Here is a 20,769-nt window from a genome sequence, read left to right on the forward strand (position 1 = left end):
CCTGTGAGTGGAGAAAAAGTACCCCTGTCACAGTGATGACTTACCAGGAGCACAGTAGACAGCTCTCACTTCTGTCTTTTAGCTGGCTGCCTGGACAAACGATGCTGCCGGTTAGGACAACGCCCGGTGAGCTTGCAGTGGGTCACACACGCCGACACTAGTTTAAGCTTTATGTTTTTGTTTATGTGGGTATTGGTGAGTGTATAGACGTGTGTGTGCTTTTGGTGGCCAGCAGAAGGTGACAGATTCCCTGGTACTGGAGTAGGAGTGACAGATGGTTGTGAGCCCACTGCTGTGGATGGTGGGAACCAAATTTGCAAGCATTGGGAACCTAAGCTTGATCCCCAGAACCTATGTAAAAATGTAGGGTGTGTAAGGGTGTGCTTATAACCTCAGAGCTGGGGAGATGGGGAGAGGAGGGCCTACGGGTAGCATAATCAGTGAGCTCCAGGCCTATGAGAGACTGTCTCAAAATCAAGGTGGATGGTACCTGAGGAACAATACCCAAACTTGACATCTGAGATTCATAGATGTGTGCACACGTGTACAAACACAACACTACACACAGATGTACCTGCATATACATATACCCAAACATATATGTACCTGCACACATACACACACACACACACACACACACACACACACACACAAATACATAGCCACATCTCAACGACCAGGAAAAGATACATATAGGAACCTCTCAGCTGTGCTTGATGGTATACACATCTTGGCACTCAGAACACTGAGGCAGGAGGATTGCTACAAAGTGGAGCTAGCCTGGTCTGCACAACAAGTTCCAGGCTATCTAGGAAAGGCTGGGAATCCAGGAAGACCCTGTTTAAACAAAGCGGAAGCCAGGGTGGAGAGATGGCTCAACGGGTAAAAGTGCCTTCCTCCAAGGCTGACAACTTGAATTTGATCTCTGGGATCAAAGTGGTGGAAGGAGAGAATAAACATAATCTAAAACATAAAACAAACAAAGTTAGGGACCTTGCAAAGTTCTTATCCAAAGTTTCTCTCTCTCCATCTCCCTCTCTCTCCACCATGTCTTTTTATAAAAGATTTGTCTGTTATTTATACAGCATACTATCTGCATGTGTGCCTGCAGGCAAGAAGACGGTACCAGATCTCACTGTAAATGGTTACGAACCACCATGTGGTTGCTGGGAATTGAACTCAGGACCTTTGAAAGAACAGAGAGTGCTCTTAACCTCTGAGCCATCCCTCCAGCCCTTGTATGTAAAGTAAACCCAAGGAAAATAAAGACCCTAAAACCTTTCTGGGCTCTGTCAGCCTGTGGGAACCCATGAAATATGAAGAATCTGGTGCCTCGCAAGTCCTGGCTTGGTACAGGGAAGACGGGTACAAACAAGGAAGACTTCACACTGAGCATGTGAAGTGTGGCTCTAAAACACTTTCCTATGACCATTTTTTCCCCTTCCATTTCACTTTCTAGAAGTAAAACATAGAAGAAAAGCAGGTAAGAGAGGAAAATCTGCCATAAGTAGCCATTATGAATGTTCATCATTCACCGATGTTAGCGTTTGGACTGGAAACTACCTCCTATCTTAGTTAGCCAGTGTTTCTATTGCCACGATAAACCAGCATAACCAAAAGCAAGTCCGGGAGGAAAGGGTTTATTTCTATTACAGTTCCACATCACAGTCCACCTCAGGGACCTCAGGGCAGGAACTCAATAAAGGAACCTGAAGGCAGGAACTGAAGCAGAGGCCATCAAGGAGTGGTGCTTACTGGCCTGCTTTCCATGGCTCATTCAGCCTGCTTTCTTTCATTCTTTCTTCCTTCTTTTTGTTTTGTTTTCTGTTAATTTATTCTCTTATGTATTACATCCTCTCCTCTATATCTCTCCCCTCCCACCCTTCCTCTTCCCGTCCACTCCTCATCCCTCTCCAGTAGTGAGAATTTTTGGTTTCTTTAAAAACACAGAAATGTTACAGGAATGTGTTTTTGTTGTTGTTGTTGTTGTTTTAATCGCAAGTGTGGGATATGGAGTTGCTTCAGCTTGTCTACAGCAGCTGACTATGATTTGCCTCGTGCTCTGGCAGCACTGTGATTTTGCCAGTTGAGGATAGTTTACCTTTGGAATTCTGGGAAATCTTCAGAGGATGTATAGATTCCAGAACCCCAAGAGGGGCTAATGCTCTCCCTTCCAGTGCTGCTGCCCCTGTTTACTGGTTACTGGCTGCTCCCGCTACTGCTGCTGTATGCTGGGTTTCTGGTTGGAGACAACAAAGATCAAATTCACCCCAAAAAACTTGATACCCCTACTCAGCAGGAAGTGGTCTAACTATATTGACACCCCCTTTTCCCTCTAACTTTCTTTCTCTCCTACCAGGGTGGTGTAGGGAGGTATGGAAAAGAACCCAATAAAGTAGCCAAAAGCCTGCTACACTTTCCCTCTGGAAAAGGGCAGGTGTCCCAGGGATATCAAACACGGCATATCAGGTTTCAGTAAGGGTAGGCACATCAGCAGGGTGTGGTGGTACACACCTGTTGATCCCAGCATTCTGGAAGGCAGAGGCAGACAGATCATGGTGAGTTCAAGGCCAGCCTGGTCTACAAAGCAAGTCAAGGAACAGCCAAGGCTACACAGAGAAACCCTGTATTGAAAAAAAAGAAGACTCAGCACCTCCCCTCATACTAAGGCTGGACAAGGCAGCCCAGTAGGAGAAAAGAGATCCCCAAAGCAGGCGAAAGTGTTAGAAACATCCCTGTTCTCTCTGCTAGGAGGGCCACAAAAACACAAGCTCCGTAACTATACACACATGCAGAAGGCCTGGGTTCGACTCATGCAGGCTCCCTGAGTGTAGGTTGTCTCAGTGAGCCCCTATGAGACCAGGTTTGTGGGTTCTCTTGTGCCCTTGACCCTTCACTTAAACCTTTATTCCCGGCATTTAAGAGGCAGAGAACAGCCTGGTCTATGTGGCAAGATCCAGGCCAGTTGGAGATACATAGTAAGATCTCATCTCAAAACACAAAACAAACAAAAAGCAGATAAACACACACACACACACACACAGAGGCTTATTTAAAAGGCTAAACTCCTATCTCTCTTTTTATACAGATTCCTGCTCTCAACCTGGACAGCAACCAGGAAGAAACTATTATTTCCCTAATGGACAAGAGAGACTCTTTCATCTTTCCAATCACCTTTGGAACGAGGGGCAGGCGGTCACCCACACACTTGGTGACACAACTGCCTAACTGTCACTTCACTTGACACTCCTCTGACTACATCCGTGGAAACTTTGGCTTTGTCACTGTGATGCAGGTGGTCCTGGGACTTTTCCAACTCACTAGTCACCACGGGCTGGGCTTCAGCCAGAAGTCCCTGGCAGTGCCTGATGCACGGTCACACTTCTTGCACAGATACCTGCCTGTCTTCACAGCTCCAGATTCTGCACCAGAACATGGCAATGAAGCCCTGCATCTTCACAGCGCACTGTGGAGCCCACCACCTCCTGCACCCAGAGCCCCTGCAGCTTCCTCACGGATTCTCCAACACACCACTGTCGGACACAATGACTTGAGCCTTATGGCATCCTCACTCCTTGCCAGTGGGTCTGGCTTAGTGCCACTCAGTTCTTCATCTGATAATAGTCTGCATTTTTGCTGCCTCTTCCTCTGTGGATTTCAGCCTTGTATGTTTTTCTTAAATTAATCCATTTTTCTGTATATTTCAAATGCACTTACTTTGTGTAATATAAATTACAATATGTATAATTTCACGTCTTAACGTTAATTAATGTTTTGTCTCATACAATCACACTTCTAGTCACTCATTTACCCACTAATCACTCAGTCCTCTTCTTCACTTGGCCAGTCTCGCACCATCTACCCAGGTCCACAATCTCTGCTTACCTATCTTTCCCCTTATTTATCTTCCAACTTACCAGTTTTCTCACAAATCCCTTCCATGTGTCCGTTTGCCTTACAGTCTTTCTCATCTTCCTTTACCTACCCAAACTATGGTTCCACTTCATGGCCAGCCTTTAATCCTTTGCCTTAGTTAGGATTTCTATTGCTGCGAAGAGACATCATGACCATGAATTGGGGCTGGCTTATAGGTCAGAGGCTTGGTCCATTATCACCATGGTGGGGAGCATGGTACACGCAGGCGGACAAGGTGCTGGAGAAGGAGCCGAGAGTTCTATCTTGAAGGAGACCACGAACCACACTGGGCATAGCTTGAGCATATGCGACTTCAAAGCCAGTCTTCACAGAGACACACTTCCTCCCTTGAGGCCACACCTACTTCAACAAGGCCCCACCTCCTAGTAGTTCTACTCCCTATGGGCCAAGTATTTAAACATATGGGTCAAAGGGAGCCATTCCTATTCAAACCACCAAGTCCATCTTTACCTCCTCTCTCTATTTTCTCTCTCCTACACTAACTTAGCTAACTTATTCATCATTTCTACATTCATCCACACTCAACCCTCTTATCAACCCACTAGCCAACCTTCCAATCAAACATCATCCATTGGTAGTCCTACCCATGCCGCTACTAACTATTATGTGCTGGGTCTTAAATTCCCTCCCCAAAAACTAGCTTAAAACCTTGGTCACTTGACATTGTTGGGAAGTCTGAGGAGATAGGAATCTAGTTGGAGAAATAAGGCTATTAGAAGTGTTCTCTTTAGGGACATATGGATGTGTCCCTTTGTTCCTGCTTCCAAGCTGCCATGATGAAGAAGTGGGAAGCTTTCTTAGCTCCTTTACACTTAGCTCCCCACATGATGGTCTGCCTTTGGACAAGCCCAAATCAATGAGGCCAAACAACTGTGAACTGACATTTCTGAAACAGCCAAAATAAAATTTGCTTATTTAAAATTACAAATACCTTAGAATTTGTGTGTGCCTGTGTGGAGGCCAGAGGTCTACATTCAGGAGTCAGTTCTTTCTTCCTGCCCTGTGGGTCCTGGAGATCAACTTCAGGCCACCAGGTCTAGCAGCAGGGACCTTCATCTCACCAACCCAAATTTCCCCCTCTTAAGTTGAGTGTTTTATATATTTTGCCACAGCAACAAAAAGCTGGTCAACCTTATATCCCGTCAATCTACTTAACCTAGCCTTTCATCCATCCAACTATCCATAACCCATGTACTCATGCATCCAAATACCCCCGTGTTCCTCTCCTCTTTCTACTCACCCAACATCCTTCCGTGTGTCACTCTGCTAGCCACCACGCACCCGTGTATATGCTTACGTACCTATCACGTTACCCTACCTCTTTCTCAAGCAGAAAGGTGAACCAAGAGTTTGTTTTGAACCTCCTCCTGTTTTAAGAAGCAGCTGCTAGGCATTGACCTGTTTAGTGGACCTCAGGGACCACTTGAGAGAACAGATGTACTGGTCAGCAATTCAGTTAGATGCACTAGAGTCATCCGAGTAAAAGGTCCTGGTTTGATGAAGAAGCATGAGCTGCTAGATACAGGTCAGTGTGCCTTGGTTCTCCCTGAATCACTCATTCTGAGCAGAAGATTTGTCCTAGAATAGAGGTATGTGAAGGCTATGTCCTTCAATGAGAGTAGAAGAGGGAAAAAAAGGCGTGTGTGTGTGTGTGTGTGTGTGTGTGTGTCCTAGCCAGTTTGTTCCATATATTAAGTGTTAGAAGGAGCCCAACCAAACCCAAGATACATCCTAGGCTCCAAAGACATAAATCTCATGTCAGCTGCTTGGAAAACGACACTCATATGTGTTGACTTGCAAATCAGACCCATCTGACAGAATGTGGAACAATAACCAGGACATGTTGAAAATTTTCCCAAGAGAGTTTAAGGAGGAAGGCAGACTTAGCTGGGGGGCCCAGGGGACACTGGGAAGTTTATTGACTGTGATTCTTTAGCCTATCTCCATAGCACATGTCACTTTTGCTCCCTTTGAATTAGCATTCCAACTCTTCCCTTCAAGCCTACAACGAAGTATTAGGTCCACACCAACATCAGAATATTTCCTAGTGGCCAGTGGTGGAGACTTACATACTTCGTGTCCTGGAATCCTGTCTCACGCTCACTCGATGGATGACGCTTGTCAGGATCCTCACTTCTCCAGATCACATAATCCCTGTCTACAAAAGGAAATACCTCAGGTTCTTCCTGCCTAGGAACATCAGGTTTCCACTCTTTCTGGATGATTTTGAGAGAATACAGAAGTATAAGAAGGTTAGGCTGGCCTACGACATCTTGGTTGTTTAGTGGAAACTCTATTTCCCAGACTGGAGATGTAGGCCAGTGGGAGAGTGTTTCCTAGTCTATACACCCTGGGCTTGATCCCCAGCCCCCCAATAAATCTATTCTTTAGCATTTCTGTGGGACCATCCTTAAGTAACATTGCAAAATTGCTGATATGAGATTGCCATGGGGGTTCTGCCTACGATCCTGAATTTTGTGGTCATATTATTGTTTAGTGATGAGATTGTGGGCTCTGTCTGGCTTCTCTGCCATGGAAAACAGGTTGAGGAAAATGACCTGCCCCAGCTAACGACCCTGTTAGAGAAAGCAGAAGTCCTATTGTTAACATTTTCCCTTTGCAGGGTGTCCCTCTCCCTTCTAGCCCAGGTTGAGCAGCTGGTTCTGTGGATTCAGAGCTAGGAGGGGCGGCTCATGGGTCTGGCCTTCTCTTTCCAACAGCACACTTAGGATCCAGCAGCTCCACAGTATTGTTGACCTTGATTCAGCTGTTGTCTCTCAGATAGGCGTCTCCATTTCAGTGTCTCCTCAGGCAGCAGACTTTGTGTCACACGGTAGAGGCTCCTTACGTTTCAACAACACGGTGACAAGTCCTACCTAAAGACTCTGCTGTCATCAGCCTGATGTTCCCACGTTGCCCTGTTCACTGTGGCAACATTTTTACTTTCTGGCCTTAGTCAAAAAAAAAAAAAAAAAAAAAAAAAAGAATGACCCAAAGAGACAATAAATGGGAAAGCGGTGGGAAGAAACTGTAGGAGAGGGAGAAGGGAACACAGAAACCATGGTCCTCCCATGGGAGTAAACCTTAGATAGTGACATAAAAACATACCAAGACAATAGAGACATTGTCAGAGACCAACAGAAGGTTTGTCTTATTGGGGTAAATGTTTTAAAACGTGGTAAATAAATGGTAGATTTGGTTCCACATTAACTTTGAGTTATCAAGATGAAGACCTGGGAGGGTGTCATTGACTCTTAATGCAGCACGGACAGTGTAGAGTACACTTTGCTCACTACGCTGGTTGACCAGAAGGCCAGTCCTATGTAGTCCAAACAGCAAGGGCACAGTAAGATGTGAGCTTTCTCCATAGATGTGGGCTGTGAATTTCATTAGCTCCACTTGCAATCTCAAGAACTTGGTGTTCCCAGCAAGATAGTAGGTGACTGGCTTTTCTCCAGTTCTCACAGCCAAGGTACAGACTATTCAGAGAATCAGCTGGCAAAGGCAGCCAGACATTTCCATGGTCTAGAACTACCAGCCAAGCCAGACCCTTACCAGCATGAAGTTTTCCAGATTTGTGAGCATCCTGGTGCTATTTGGCCTGTTTGCAAATGTCCAGGGACCTGGTCTAACTGACTGGCTGTTTCCCAGTAAGTACTGGTTTTCTGCTGTTGTCTGGGAGAAAGGGAAGTTCTCTGGGAGGAAGAGACAAGGAGCAAGTCCTGGGGTTTAGGTTGCCTTTCTGCGTCTTTTTCCTGGAGGTAGCTTGGGACAGGAGGGAGACACAAGCCCTCTTCTTGGGATGTCCTTTGTTTTACTATAGGGACATGGGTCTGGGGAAACACTATGCAAAGTCCCTTTGAAGAGGTGTCTTCCTTGGGGAGGTGGAGAAGAATCATGGATCCAGCATTTATGGGGTGACCCCTCACCCCTCGAGAGGAGCAGATCCCTTTGTCAGGATCTCTGGAGTCAAGAATTGGGTTGAAAAGAGTTGGTAGCCAGGTGACCTTGAACAAAATATTGACATTCTGTGTGGCCTCTCTGAAACTTGATGTCTTCATTTTAAAAGAATTTCAGTCCTACAGCTTTGTGATGAAGAAACAAAACAGCTTCCATCATGGTGACTGCCGCGTAGTCAGTACCTGACATTTGTTTGTATGTACTATCTTATTTAATCCTCCTAAGAGCTCTATGAGGGTTAGTCCTATTGGCACTCCTAGTCTGTTCTTGTGCTTTTACATTTTTGAAGTTTTCAACATCAAAATATCAGGACATCGTTCGCCGCCCCTTCTTTTTCCTCTCTCCAATTCCTCTCATGTACCCTCCCCAGCTCTGTCTCAAATTTATGGCCTTTTTTTTCTTTAATTACTGTTGTTATATGTATATATGTGTATCAGCCTGTGTGTGTGTGTGTGTGTGTGAGAGAGAGAGAGAGAGAGAGAGAGAGAGAGTGAGTGTCTGTGCTTAAATAAATAAATACAGCCTGCTGTGTCTGTTCAGTGTTTTTTTTGTATGTATAGTATGTCAGGGCTGACCATTAGGGGAATCTTCCCTGGGAAAGAATATTTCTCCTGCTCTCACCATCTCTTAGTTTCATATAGCTTTGTCCATAAGTTCCCTCTCTCTTTCAAAGATGAGGAAACTGGAGGACAAGGAATTTAAAGAATTTCGCCGGGACTACAGGGCTACCAGCATCCAACCCACCAAAGATCTTTTTCTAAGATAACATTTTTATTAATCTGTTGAGAATTTTATACAATGGATGGTCATGTTTATCCTGCCTCATACACACCCCGGCAGAGCTAGAATTCCAACACCCCCCCTCACCCCCCCTCCCATCCCACTCTGGCTGGGAGAAGAATGCCCGTGCAATGTCGCCCTCTAGAGGAACTCGAAACAGGGATAGAGCGGCCTAAACCAGTGGCTCTAGGCCGTTCTCAAGGAGGCATTCATTCCCAGCATATGGAGACAGTCTGGGTTGTTAGAACATGGATGAGGTACTCGGGATGGCTAGCACGAAGCCGAGGTCGCTGCTAAAGGTCACACAAAGCACAAGTCAGCTTCCACGGTCAACAGGTGATTGTCCAGCCTAAATATGACCAGTGTTGGAAGTTTCTGCTTCAGTGGGTGGGAGCAGACTACAGAGAGACCGAGAGAGTCGGGGGTGGGTGAAGAGGTCGCACAGAGCTGGTGTGGGAAACAGGGGTGAAGGAAAGTACTCCTTCAGGGTGAGCTTCCCTGGACTCCCCAAACTGAAGGCCCCCAGGCTGAAAGATTGCTTCTTCCCCAGGGAGATGCCCCAGATTCAGAGAGCAGTGTGATTACAAAGAAAGGGACCTGTGTACCAAGGACCGGAACTGTCAGAGCAAAGAGAAGTGCTGCACTTTCAGCTGCGGAAAGAAATGTCTAGACCCCCAACAAGGTACCGCAAAGGGCTTCGGTGTCCCAGGCTCTACCCACGTTTCCTCTTCCTGCCTGGGCTGCCATTGCTACTTGGGTCCCTGAGGGGTGGTCTTTAGGAGAGATTGCTGCGTTTGGGATCCTGTGGTTTAGATTTGTTACAGACTCGTTCTCTGTGGTCAGGGGCACTGCAAAAGGTCTCCAGGCAACCAAACATGGAGCTGAGTTCAGAATAAAGGGTAATAGTTAAAGCGAGGATGGAAAGACCTACCAGGCAAGAAAAGGACTGAGAGTGAGCATGAGGCTAGTCGTTGGAAATGGCCCTTGGTGGATCAGGATAAAGAGTCCTAGTCTGGTGGGCCAGAAGAAGGACTCTCATCTTAGTCCTAGGAACCATGGGCTCAAAGACAAAGAAAAAGCCTGGTCTTCCCAATTTAGGTGAGTCAGTGACATGACCAACGTGTGTGACCCTCCAGAGTGTGAGGGGGGTGACTGAGGGGACTGAGTTTATATTAGAGGACTTCCAGGAGAAGGGAAGTGGTGGATTCAGCTAGAGACACAGCTAAGTAGAGTGGGCGATGGTCGAAAATTATGGAGGAGCGTGGGGTGTGGCGGTGGAACAGAGAAGGCAGGCAAAAAGGTGATAGATAGGCCAGGGGTCTGACTCGAGACTTCCTAGCATCTTTTTAAAAATCTTGAAACAAGTTAATATAATTTTTCTGCCTCCACTTCTTCACGTGATGGAAGGACCAGCGCTAAAGGCTCTTTTAATGCCCTTGGAGCACACCTTACTCTGCCTTTAACACTCCATAAAGCTCTGCCCTATATAGTCAGGCAGCGTGCTAGGCGTCAAAACCCCAGAATGAAATCAGGCACAATCCCTGCACACTGGAGAGTCACGAACCCAGGAATGAGACTAGAGGTATTTTTTAAAACGATAAATGAACACGCAATCTTCAGAAAGAAGGTGGGGAAATCTGGGTTTGAATCAGGCAACCACCACGGTGTGGGATATGGAGTGGGGTTAAGAGAGATGTCACAGGGGACTGGTTTCTGAGAAAGGTTTTGAAGGCATAATAAACATTCTGCCAACAAGCAAGACATGATGGGCATGGATGTGAAAAGGTAGGGAGGAACAGTGCAGCATGGCATGCTGACTTAAAAATTGCCATAGCATGGGGCTTACAGGGATTCCATGGCAAAAGAGCCCAGAGCCAGGCATAGGAGCCAGACATGGAAGGACCCTGTGAGTCACAGAAAAACATCGTAGTGAAGCCAACGTCTTACATATGAAACTATACGATTGGCTTGTTTTCACATCCATTAGGTCCTTCTTCCTGGTGGGCCACGTGACAAATTTGATTGGAAGAGCCAGGGATGGAGGCTGCCTCAATAGACTAGGCAGGAGAGTCAGGCTTGAGGAGCTTGGCAGAGAAGTGAGCCATGAGGGGGTAGAAGGCGACTGTGGTGGGCGCTTACAATCATGGAGCTTGTAGCCAGCTGGAGCCTGTGTGGCTTGGTGGGCATCACAAGAATAAAACAGCATTGGCTGTTGGCTTCAGTGATAGTAATGTGTTGTCCGACAGTGCTGCAGGCTAAAAGGATGAGGGTAAGGAGCCAATGAGGTTCCTTCTCAGGATTGTGAGAGTTTTATAAATATTTGCTGTGTATGTGTGTGCATGCACGCTTAAGAGAGAGTGAGGTGGGCTGGAAAGATGGCTCAGAGGTTAAGAGCACTGGCTGTTCTTCCAAAAGTTCTGAGTTCAATTCCCAGCAACCACATCATGGCTCACAAACATCAGATCTGGTGCCCTCTTCTGTTGTGCAGGTGTACATGCAGGCGGAACACTATACACAATAAATAATCTTAAAAAAAACAAAGAGAGAGAGACAGACAGATACAGATAGAGACAGACAAGCAAACATACAGAGATACACAGACAGAGATGCAGAGACAGGCAGACAGACAGAGAGACAAGAGGAGGTCAGAAGATAACTCTGTGGAGTCAGTTTCTCCTTCCACCTTTACGTGGGCTCTGGGACTTGGACTCCGGTCATCAGGCTTACACGGTAAATGTCTTTATCTGTTGAGCCATCTTGCTGGTTCGTGCATTATTATACATCTCTCTGTTGATATCTGCTGCTTGCTGTCAATCCTTGGCACTCCTTGGCTTGTAGGTACATCATTCTCATCTCTGCCTTCAAGTCCACACATCATCCTCCCTGTGTGTGCACCTCAGGCCAGACCTTCTCCTGTTCAAGGAGTCCCGGCCCTGTTGCACTAAAGGCCCTTGGTGCTCCAACATGAAAGCACCTTAACTGATTACATCTACAGGCTGAAGATACAGTTCAATAACGGAGGGCTTGCCTAGTGTACATGAGGCCCCCAGTCCATTCTTAGTCCCCAAAACCAAGGCAGGGGGCAGGGTCAACTGTAAGGTTAATTCCTTTACCTTGCCACGACAAAATACCGAACAGGGACAACTAACAAAAGGTTTCTCTTGGCTCATGATTTTAAAGGGCCCCTGAACACTGCTTTGGAGAGAGCATGGCAGAGTTTACGGTGTCAGACACCTGGTGGCTTCAGACCAGGAAGAGGGAGCTTCAGGGCTACGTCATACCCTTTAAGAGCCCTCCCCCAGCGACCTATTTCCCCCAGCTGGTCTCCTCGCAGACACCACAGCCTTCCAAGATATCACCCTGAACGGGTGACAAGTGTTTAAAATGTAAGCTTGTGGGGGACGCTTCACATTCAGATCATAACCACCCCTGAGGATCCTACCTCCAGAGATGCGGATAACCCCCATAGCGTCTCCCAGCAAGTATGCACAATGTTCGGGGTGTTGAACCCCTAGAGTGTGAGAGGGAAAAGGAGCCTGTTCCAACTTCGCTTACGCCGGCGCTCCGGGGAGGGGATGGCACTGTATTGTCTGGGGTCCTGAGTTCTCGACTCTGGGGTCCCTCTGCAGACATATGCAGCCTGCCAAAAGACCCTGGCTACTGCATGGCCTACTTCCGTCGTTGGTGGTATAACAAGGAAAACAGCACGTGCCAACTCTTCATCTACGGAGGCTGCCACGGGAACAATAACAACTTCCAAACCCGAAGTATGTGCCAGAATGCCTGCGAAAAAAAAAGTGAGTTTCGGAGTCTCCCTCTAACACCCTCACCAGAGCCGTCCTGGGAGGTGGGGTGTGGGTTGGCCCGTCCCGAGGCAGCTGTGTCCTCAGACCTGGCAGAACTATGTCTGATCAGGAGGGGAGACGGTGGCCTCCTGGAAGCTGAAAATGGGAAGGTACAGGAGATTAGCAAACAAGAATTAATTTAGGAGGGGTGAGAGAGAGGGTGTGTCGAAGGGTCCCTAAGACCAGCTGCAGAATGGCCAAAGAGTGCTCCGTCCAGACACTCAGACTGAGGGACCATCCCAGGCCATCAGCTTCCTCTTCGCCTCCTTTTCCCAGCAGTCCAATTCTAGCCGCTTTTCCTCCAAAGAGCAAACCGACTTTCGTTTCAACGTTCTTTTGAGAGAGCGTACAGAGTGCCAAGTCTCGTTGTATTTTCGTACCTAGACGTTTGTGCTCACATGTAACCCATTCAACTCCCACTGACAAACCCCACTTTGAATCTCCTCTTATGAAAAGATGTAGAAACAGGACTTCAGGCTGCGGAAATAAGCCTAGCCCAAGATAGTTCGGCTATATCTTATATCTGTGTTCTCAACAGGCCACTCCTGAACAGAGGACACACTGGGGAAAACATCGGGACTTGGCTTCTGCTCCAAGCTCTGTGTACCTGCTGGGTCCTGCTGGCTTCTGCTGACCACTCTGAACACTAAATCTTCCCAACATTGAATCCCTTGGTACCTCCCCTCCTCCCACCATCCCCAGTTCCTATTCCTAACCCCTCCTCTTCGGATCCCCATCACTAACTACGCCTCGCCCGCTCAGCCCCCCCATCAGGAGCTCCCTGTTTATTTCTGTGTACTCTCTCAACTTTATTCAATAAAGTATCTGGCTTTACACTGTGCCTCTGATGCTGAGTGATTCACACGTCTTCAGTGTGGGGAGAGTGAGACACATGCCAGGCTTCTGGCGACACCATGGGCATGTGGACAGAAACATCCTTGAAACCTGGGAAGCCAGGGGGGTAGGGGGTATGTTTCTCCTCCATCTAAGGCCTGTGAGCGACGCCTTGGTTTAGCTGTCCCAGAAACTGACTCTGGGAAAAGGGAAGGGGCTCAGGTGGCTTCCTCAGGAAGTCCTCCAGAAACACGTGGTGGAGACTGTGGTAAGCGATTCGCTGCTGAGGGATGGTGGGTAGACTGCAGGAGGGACTGTTGCTGCCACATCCCAACATACTTGATTTCCGTCTAGTTTCACTTCCACCAGCGAGAATGTGTCCCAGCAGACTTTTTCTTTTTTTCAATCTAACTTTTTAAAAGCAGTGATTTCTGAAGTTAGTTGCTGCTGGGAAATTGTAACATACTCCCACTAGGTACATTTTAGGGAGCCGTATGAACCAATAAAAACATGCCTCCAAATTTTCCTCATCTATTTCCAGTGAGAGGGAAATGAGATATCGGTCCAGTGTTCCTACTTACCCCCTGGGTCCCTCACACCCATGAATGTTCTATATCCAAGCTGAGTAGGCACCAAGGGACGAGAGAGAGAGAGAGAGAGAGAGAGAGAGAGAGAGAGTAGAGTAAAACTCTAGCATGTGGCGGGATGCTATACAGCCAAAAACACCGGGAATCAACACAGTGCCCTGCTGTGGGTGAACTGGGGTCTGGGAACATGGCTAAGGGAGTAAAGAGCTTGCCACACAGGCATGAGGACCTGAGTTCAAATCCCCAGAACCCAGGTAAAGCCAGGCAGGGTAACACACAACTGTAGCTACAGCACTCCTACATTGTGATGGGAAGAGAAGACAGAAGAATCACCAGAAGCCTGTGGTGTGGGCCAGCTGACCTGGAGGATACTGCAGAGTGTGGGGTGGGGCGGGGGTGGGGCACAAAGAGACCTTGCCTCAAACAAGGTAGAAGAGGGACGTCCACATCAGAGATTGTCCTCTAACTTCCCACACGTGGGCCATAGAAACCTGGACGCGCGCACATGTTACACCGTACTGTGTAATTCCATTTCCACGAAACACCCAGAGCAAGCGGTGGGCATGGTGGGTCAGACCTGTAATGACAGATACTCAGAAAGCAGAGACAGGAGGATCACAGGTTCAAGGCCTTCCTGGGCAAGTGAGTGAAACCCTGTGTCAATTCTTTTTTTTTTTTTTTTTTTAAAGTGGAGGGGAGTAGGGGAATGAATATACCTTGCAGGCAGAGCTTTTGTGTGAGGCTCTGGACTGGAGTTAGAAAACGGCACACACAAAAAGAAAAAGACAGCGGAAAAATCTGTAAGACAGGAAGCAGTCTCAGGGGCTGGAGTAGTGGGTTAGAGCTAGAGGGTGATTGCTCATGAAATGGGGTGTGCAGCTGGAGAGAGAAAAACATTTGGAGCCAGTAGATACGACACACAGTCTCACGAATGTGCTAAGGAAAAAAAAATGACCACTACATATTGTTGACATGAAAATGACCAATTTGCTCTATTGGAATTCTGCCACGGTTTTGCAAAGCAGTCACCGTGGAACTGCCTCTTGCAGTGGCAAATGAAACCCTCGGTGACTCAAGGGTATCTGGCAGCAGAGCTGGCTGCAGCAGGTGCTGTCCCTGCCTCGGTCTACCCTTGCATTGCTCGCAGGGTGTCCACACTGCATCTGCTCCCTCACTGATGGGTCAAGATTTAAGTTGAGGGAATATTCCAGAGCAATCAGCAAGTCCCTCTCAGCCCCTCCTGCAGCTGACTCTGAGCCAGCGTTCCTCGTGGCCCCTGCTAACCTGCACGTGTGACAGAGGCTCACAGCTTCTCTCCTGCCTTTGAGGCCCTGTCACCTGGCCTGATGCTCACTGGGAAAGGTGGGTTCATGCCCACCTGACAGCCTTTACCGTTGGGTGGTGGCTAAAGAAGATGACTGGGCCAAAGACAAGAGAGAGGACAACCAAAGGGAGCTGAAGGGTAAGGAGAAAGAAAGCCGGGTGGAGAGTCCTTGAAAAGGAGAGAAGGGAGGCATGGGGTCAAAAATCACAGACAATGAGCCCAGAGATGAGGAGAATCGGCGGCCTAGGCAGGATGCAGCTGGAGTGGTCTAGCGCCTCTGCCTAGTCTGCGTGGAGCCCTGAGTTCCATCCCCATCTCTGTCTGAGTAACCTGGGTGAGGGGATGCAGGCCTGTGATCCCAGCACAGGGAGGCTGTTGCAGAAAGATCAGAAGTCTTCCACTACATAGGAAGTTTGAGACCAGCCTGGGACAGATGAGATTCTGTCTCAAGAAACAGATGGTGGAGGGAGAGAATGGATAAGGATTGAAGGAAAGCAAAGAGAAGCAAAGAAAGGAGGCCAGGAAGAGGGTTGAAGAAGAGAAACAGAAAAAAAATAAGATGAGAATGAAGGAGAAAGATGAAATCACAAAGTCAGAGGAGTAGGGTACTTACTGTCTTGGTGGTCAGATAGACACAAATGTGGGAAGGGAACCTCAGTTGAAGAATTGCCTCTTTGGGTTGGTTTGTGGGGATGTCTGTGGGGAATCTTCTGGATTGCTAATTGATGGTGGAAGGCGTAGGCCACAGTGGACAGTGTCGCCATGGGGCAGGTGATCTTGGTCTGTGTAGCGAGCCAGAGGAAACAAGCCAGTCAGCAGCATTCCTCCAGGGTCTCTTTTTCAGTTCCGGCCTCCAGCTTCCATGACAGGCTTTCTTCCATGACAGGTTGGAGCCTGTGAGCTGAGATAAACGCTCTCTTCCCTAAGATGCTTTTAATCAGGGTTTAGTCTCAGCAACAGGAAAGCAACCTAGAAAACTCCCACTCTGCAATTTGCCCCTGGGAAAGGAAGGTTCTGGAATTTATGTAACCTTGCTAAGATAGTCTAAAAGACAGTAAGCAATCACTCCCCTCTTGCTAGGCCAGAGAGACAGAAAACCTCAGACCAGCATGTTGGAGCCCCTCCCCCAACAGTTTACCCTGTGGTACAGCTATGCCACTCATGGCCTCTGGGAGAGAATGTGACTGGCTCCTGTCCAGAGTTGCTTCCTGGACTATCAGGGCACAGAGCCACGGAGCAGAAGCCGGAGACACTGAGCAGCTCCTCCGGGTTTAATGCCTCCAGACAGGCTACGGCTTCCCAAAATGAGACTCTGGGCACTCCTGCCATTCCTGACCCCCTTCATCTTCCCATGGAGCATCCAGGAGCCTGAGCTGGCAGAGGGGTTCTTTATCAGTAAGTACCAGAGAAACTTGATGGGTTAGAGAACAGCACACACAGCAGATGAGAGCAGGTTAGAGAAGAGCACACACAGCAGATGAGAGTGTTTCCCCCGCCTCAGCCCAGACCCCGGATGGGGTGGATCTTTGGAGTCAGTGTCTCCATCATCCTGGAATGATGCCCTGGGTGAGCACAGGGTCCTTGGTCTGTGGTAGTTGACTCCCCACCATTAGAAGAAACTCTACACGGGGGTGCCAGAACTAGTGTGTGTTAAATGGACTTGGGGGGGTCAAACACACAAAAGCATTTCCTTTTAAGGACCAGCCTCTTCCTAGCACCACCCCATCAGCATCCAAACCTGCACACTGGAGCTCCCCAAAGCTTCCCTGTGTCACAGGGACCTTACCTGTGTGCTGAAGAGCAGCCCCCAGAAGCCCCTTAGGGCAAAGTGAGGAGATTCTGAGCACTTGAAGGTAGTGGTGGACAGTGAGTGCTTAGGAGGCCATGTGACAGGAGCAAATTCTGGGTCCACTCCTCGGTCACACAAAACACAGAGCCTCCACACCCTGGACTCTCTGTTCACCTTGGGAAACGCTGACAGTGCTCACTCATAACTGTGTCCTGAGGAGGGGGGAGAAAGGCCAAGTGCCCAGGATGGACTTCAGCAAAATTAATCACTGCTCATTTAACCCAGGCACCTTGAGCAAGGCTTTTCAAACGTCCCATTAGCAAGCAGTGAGAGCTACAGGAGCCAGCAAGGACAAAGCCAAGGGCTCAGAACAGTCACAAAGGGGTGGGTCCCTCTCTGGGGGATCTTAGAGGTGGCAGAGAGAGGAATAGAGAAGGTCCTGGGGGTTAGATCATCACAGCTGAGCCTCTGAGGGTTACCTCCTCCTAGTGACAGGTGAGGGGCCAGTAAGCTTCCTGGACTCTGCAGCGGTGCCCTGGAAGTGGGAAGGAAGAACAGCATCTCTTTCAACACCTCAAAGGACCCCCCTTCTCCTCCTATAGGATCATGCCCAAGAGTCAGAGTGAAGTGTGAAGTTCAAGAGAGGAACGAGTGCACAAGGCACAAGCAGTGTCCAGACAAGAAAAGGTGCTGCCTGTTCAGCTGTGGGAAGAAGTGCTTAGACCTCAGAGATGGTAACCTCTTGACCCCCTGGACTCCCCCACCCTCTCCTCCACACTGTCTTACCCCTCCCCCGAGTGACTGAAGTGGAGTGTTTCACCAAGATCCTCATGGAATCTTCCACTTGGTGCAAATCTTTTAGGTACCCAGCAGGGAGACCTGTACTGTAACAGTTCTCATCTGTCTTAGTAAATGATGTGATTGATGTCTCTCCTCTCTGACTCTCATTTTCCCTTCTCAAGGTAGAGGTGGGTCCTGGGTCACGTGATCCCTTGGCTACTCTGTGATGCTGTTCTGAGATGCCAAGGAGCTGCAAAAGACTCACTGACCACCAACAATGTCTGGCTGTAGGATAAGCATGAGGCAGGTGGAGGGGTAGAAGCATGAGACAGACTTGCTTGTCAAGGCCTCTGGCTAATATAAAATCCAGGATGCTCTCCCTGATCATGTATGGCTTTCTATACTCTTTTCTCTCTCCTCATATCCTTGAGAATTCTCGAGAAAATGTTTCTGAAACACTCATTTCCTCCCAAAAGGTCTGCTCAGAACTGCTGCACCGGGCTAAGGCATGGCCGTTGCCCTTGAAAAGCTCACATTCTCAGGTCATCAAAAAATATGAGCAAACCCATGATAAGCCTTCATCACAGACATACAAGGCATGCATGGTGTGATGAAAGGGGTAAAGAGTGCAGCAGGAGGTGACAGAAAGGCGTTGACCCCTGGGAGAGTTTTGATATTGGAGACACGGTCTTCTACATAGCTCAGGGCAGCCTTGAAGCCACTGTAATCCTCCTGCCTCAGCATCCCAAGTGCTGGGATGTCAGGCAAATGCCATCATGCCTGGCTGTGGGACGGTTTTGAAGAGTGACTAGCTGTGTGCCCTGTTAGCAAGAGCACTGAGCAGGTGTGTTGCTGTGGACATGGGAAGACATGGTGACTTCCAGACATGAGGCTGAAAGGACGAGCGTTGGGAGCAGCAGAAGAGGGGAGCTGTGGAAGTGGAGGACATGCCCTTTGAGGTTTGGGGACAACTTTGTCCTGAGCTAGTGGATCAGTTTCTATGGACCCCGGCATCCAGCAGACTGGAGAAGTTTGAATTTAGATGGTGGCCATTCCTGGCAGAGAGGAAAGAAAGGAGGACCATTTATGAGGCAAAACCATCAAGATGTCATCATTCAGATGCTGAGGAGAAGCAGGGAGAGAGCTGTGTGCCATGGCTGCATCTGCTCCCGAGACGGTCCTGTCCCCACAAGCACAGTGGCCCTTGGTGTTATCATCTGCAGATAAGAAAACAGAGACCAAAGAGGTTCCTGTGACTGGTCACAGTTCTCACAGACCTGGGAGCACAGCTCTGAGCTAGACAAGGGGAGCAGGACAGCTGGAGAGGGCAGGATTCTCCCCTAGGGAGACAGCCATCCACATATCTGTCTCCTGTGATTTCCCCACAGATGTATGCAGTCTGCCACAGGATTCTGGCCCCTGCTTGGCTTACTTTCCACGCTGGCGGTATGACCAAGAAACTGAGCTCTGTACCCAATTCATCTATGGTGGTTGCCAAGGGAATGCGAACAACTTCCAATCTGAAGGTATCTGCACAGTTGTCTGCAAAAAAAACAGTAAGTGCTAAAGGTCCCCCATGCCCCTGTTCACCAATTTTAAAGGCATTGGTCCTTTCCAAGACCTGGCAGTTCTGGGGGTGCAAATGGAAGAACCTGGGATGGGGAGGATGGGAGGAAGGCAGTAGACAAAGGGAAGCCTGCAAGTCTAAGGTGATTCCTAAGAGTACAAACGAATGCTGAGCCCCCAGACCAACTCAGAGGAGGGGCACGAGGGCTGCCATGCTCACCACCCTGAAATGATGGGTATAGAACAGCAAATCAGAAGTGATCGCTCTGAGTCTTGCACTCACAGCACTTCTGGTTTCCCTGCTTGCCAGAGGAGGTGAAAATGATCCCATCCCCCTTTTTATTAACTGAAAAATCTGGTTCCTAATATGACTGAAGCCAAGCCTGCCCACCCTTACCCTTGTGTCTTGCAGACATACCTTCCTGGATATAATAAGGATAAGCTTGAAGAAGCTCCGGGTCTTGGCTCTCAACTTGCGCTCTGGGTTGGCTGCTGTCTTAGCCACTCAGACTTCAGCTGCTCCCAAAACAACTCCAGAGTTTGTTCATTCCCTCCTCGCACCCCAGCTTCTCTTCAAATGTAATGTCCTTCAACCTTTGACCCCCTTCTCAGTGTAAGGCCCCATCACCTCAGCTTTCAGGGCTCTTGTTTATTCCTGTGAAGGCTCTAGTTCCTCCCAATAAAGGATCCTGTGAGTTCTGATGTGTCTCAGAGTCTGAATAACTCATCTGTTGTCTGCAGCTGTTCACATCTGTCCACAGCCCTCTGTATGCAGATTTTCACATCTGTTCACAGCCCTGTGTGCACATTTGCATGTTGTTATATAGAGACAAACTCTAAGAATTATACTTACACACACACACACACACAGAGAGAGAGAGAGTTACAAATAGTATATTCATTAATAGTATATTCATTATATTCATTTCAGGGTAAAAAATAAATATGCAAACGTGTGGTGTTTTTATTTGCCAATTAATTTATACAAAAGGGGAAAGTATTTGCCTCAGTAACACTAAAAGCACAAAGTACTTCAAAGCATCCAAAGGGCACAGTATGTGTGTACCAAAAGTCATCAAATATTGATGAAGAAAAAAATTAAAAACAAATAGCTATATAAAAACTATTCTAGGTTCATAAATAAAAATAATTCACATTGTCAAAACATCTAGACTACTTCCAATGGTCTGCACATTCCACACAACAAAAGCATTTTAATAGAAAAAAGAAAAAGCATTCTAAAATCCACACAGAGCCACGAAAGACCCCAACAGCCAAAGCCATCTCTGGAAAAAAAGAACAAATGTAAAGGTATCACATCTCTTGACTTTAACTTTTATTCCAAAGCATAATAAGCAAAACCAATAC

General features: G+C 47.9%; 2 protein-coding genes across 2 annotated transcripts; both read left to right on the forward strand.

The window, feature by feature from the left end:
• Window positions 1–7,222: 7,222 nt before the first annotated feature.
• On the forward strand, window positions 7,223–13,355 carry LOC110565582 (eppin-like). Its single transcript, XM_021663285.2, has 4 exons — window positions 7,223–7,586; window positions 9,227–9,358; window positions 12,306–12,473; window positions 13,060–13,355. Exons 1-4 carry the CDS (start codon window positions 7,496–7,498, stop codon window positions 13,068–13,070), a joined length of 402 nt encoding a protein of 133 aa, XP_021518960.1. The 5' UTR covers window positions 7,223–7,495; the 3' UTR covers window positions 13,071–13,355.
• A 3,135-nt stretch (window positions 13,356–16,490) lies between these two features.
• LOC110565581 (WAP four-disulfide core domain protein 6A-like) lies at window positions 16,491–20,073 on the forward strand. Its single transcript, XM_060381312.1, has 4 exons — window positions 16,491–16,661; window positions 17,658–17,789; window positions 19,224–19,391; window positions 19,814–20,073. Exons 1-4 carry the CDS (start codon window positions 16,541–16,543, stop codon window positions 19,831–19,833), a joined length of 441 nt encoding a protein of 146 aa, XP_060237295.1. The 5' UTR covers window positions 16,491–16,540; the 3' UTR covers window positions 19,834–20,073.
• The last annotated feature ends 696 nt before the right edge of the window (window positions 20,074–20,769 follow it).

The sequence above is a fragment of the Meriones unguiculatus genome, chromosome 4 (assembly GCF_030254825.1).
Source record: "Meriones unguiculatus strain TT.TT164.6M chromosome 4, Bangor_MerUng_6.1, whole genome shotgun sequence".
NCBI lineage: Eukaryota > Metazoa > Chordata > Mammalia > Rodentia > Muridae > Meriones > Meriones unguiculatus.

What these genes read in the sequence shown, in the direction of transcription:
- LOC110565581 (XM_060381312.1), top strand. Translation starts at nt 16,541, where the DNA reads ATGCCTCCAGACAGGCTACGGCTTCCCAAAATGAGACTCTGGGCACTC. An exon ending in GTGCTTAGACCTCAGAGATG is followed by an intron (nt 17,790 to 19,223) that starts GTAACCTCTTGA and finishes ATTTCCCCACAG; the next exon opens with ATGTATGCAGTCTGCCACAG. An exon ending in AGTTGTCTGCAAAAAAAACA is followed by an intron (nt 19,392 to 19,813) that starts GTAAGTGCTAAA and finishes TGTGTCTTGCAG; the next exon opens with ACATACCTTCCTGGATATAA.
- LOC110565582 (XM_021663285.2), top strand. Translation starts at nt 7,496, where the DNA reads ATGAAGTTTTCCAGATTTGTGAGCATCCTGGTGCTATTTGGCCTGTTT. An exon ending in AACTGACTGGCTGTTTCCCA is followed by an intron (nt 7,587 to 9,226) that starts GTAAGTACTGGT and finishes CTTCTTCCCCAG; the next exon opens with GGAGATGCCCCAGATTCAGA. An exon ending in ATGTCTAGACCCCCAACAAG is followed by an intron (nt 9,359 to 12,305) that starts GTACCGCAAAGG and finishes GTCCCTCTGCAG; the next exon opens with ACATATGCAGCCTGCCAAAA.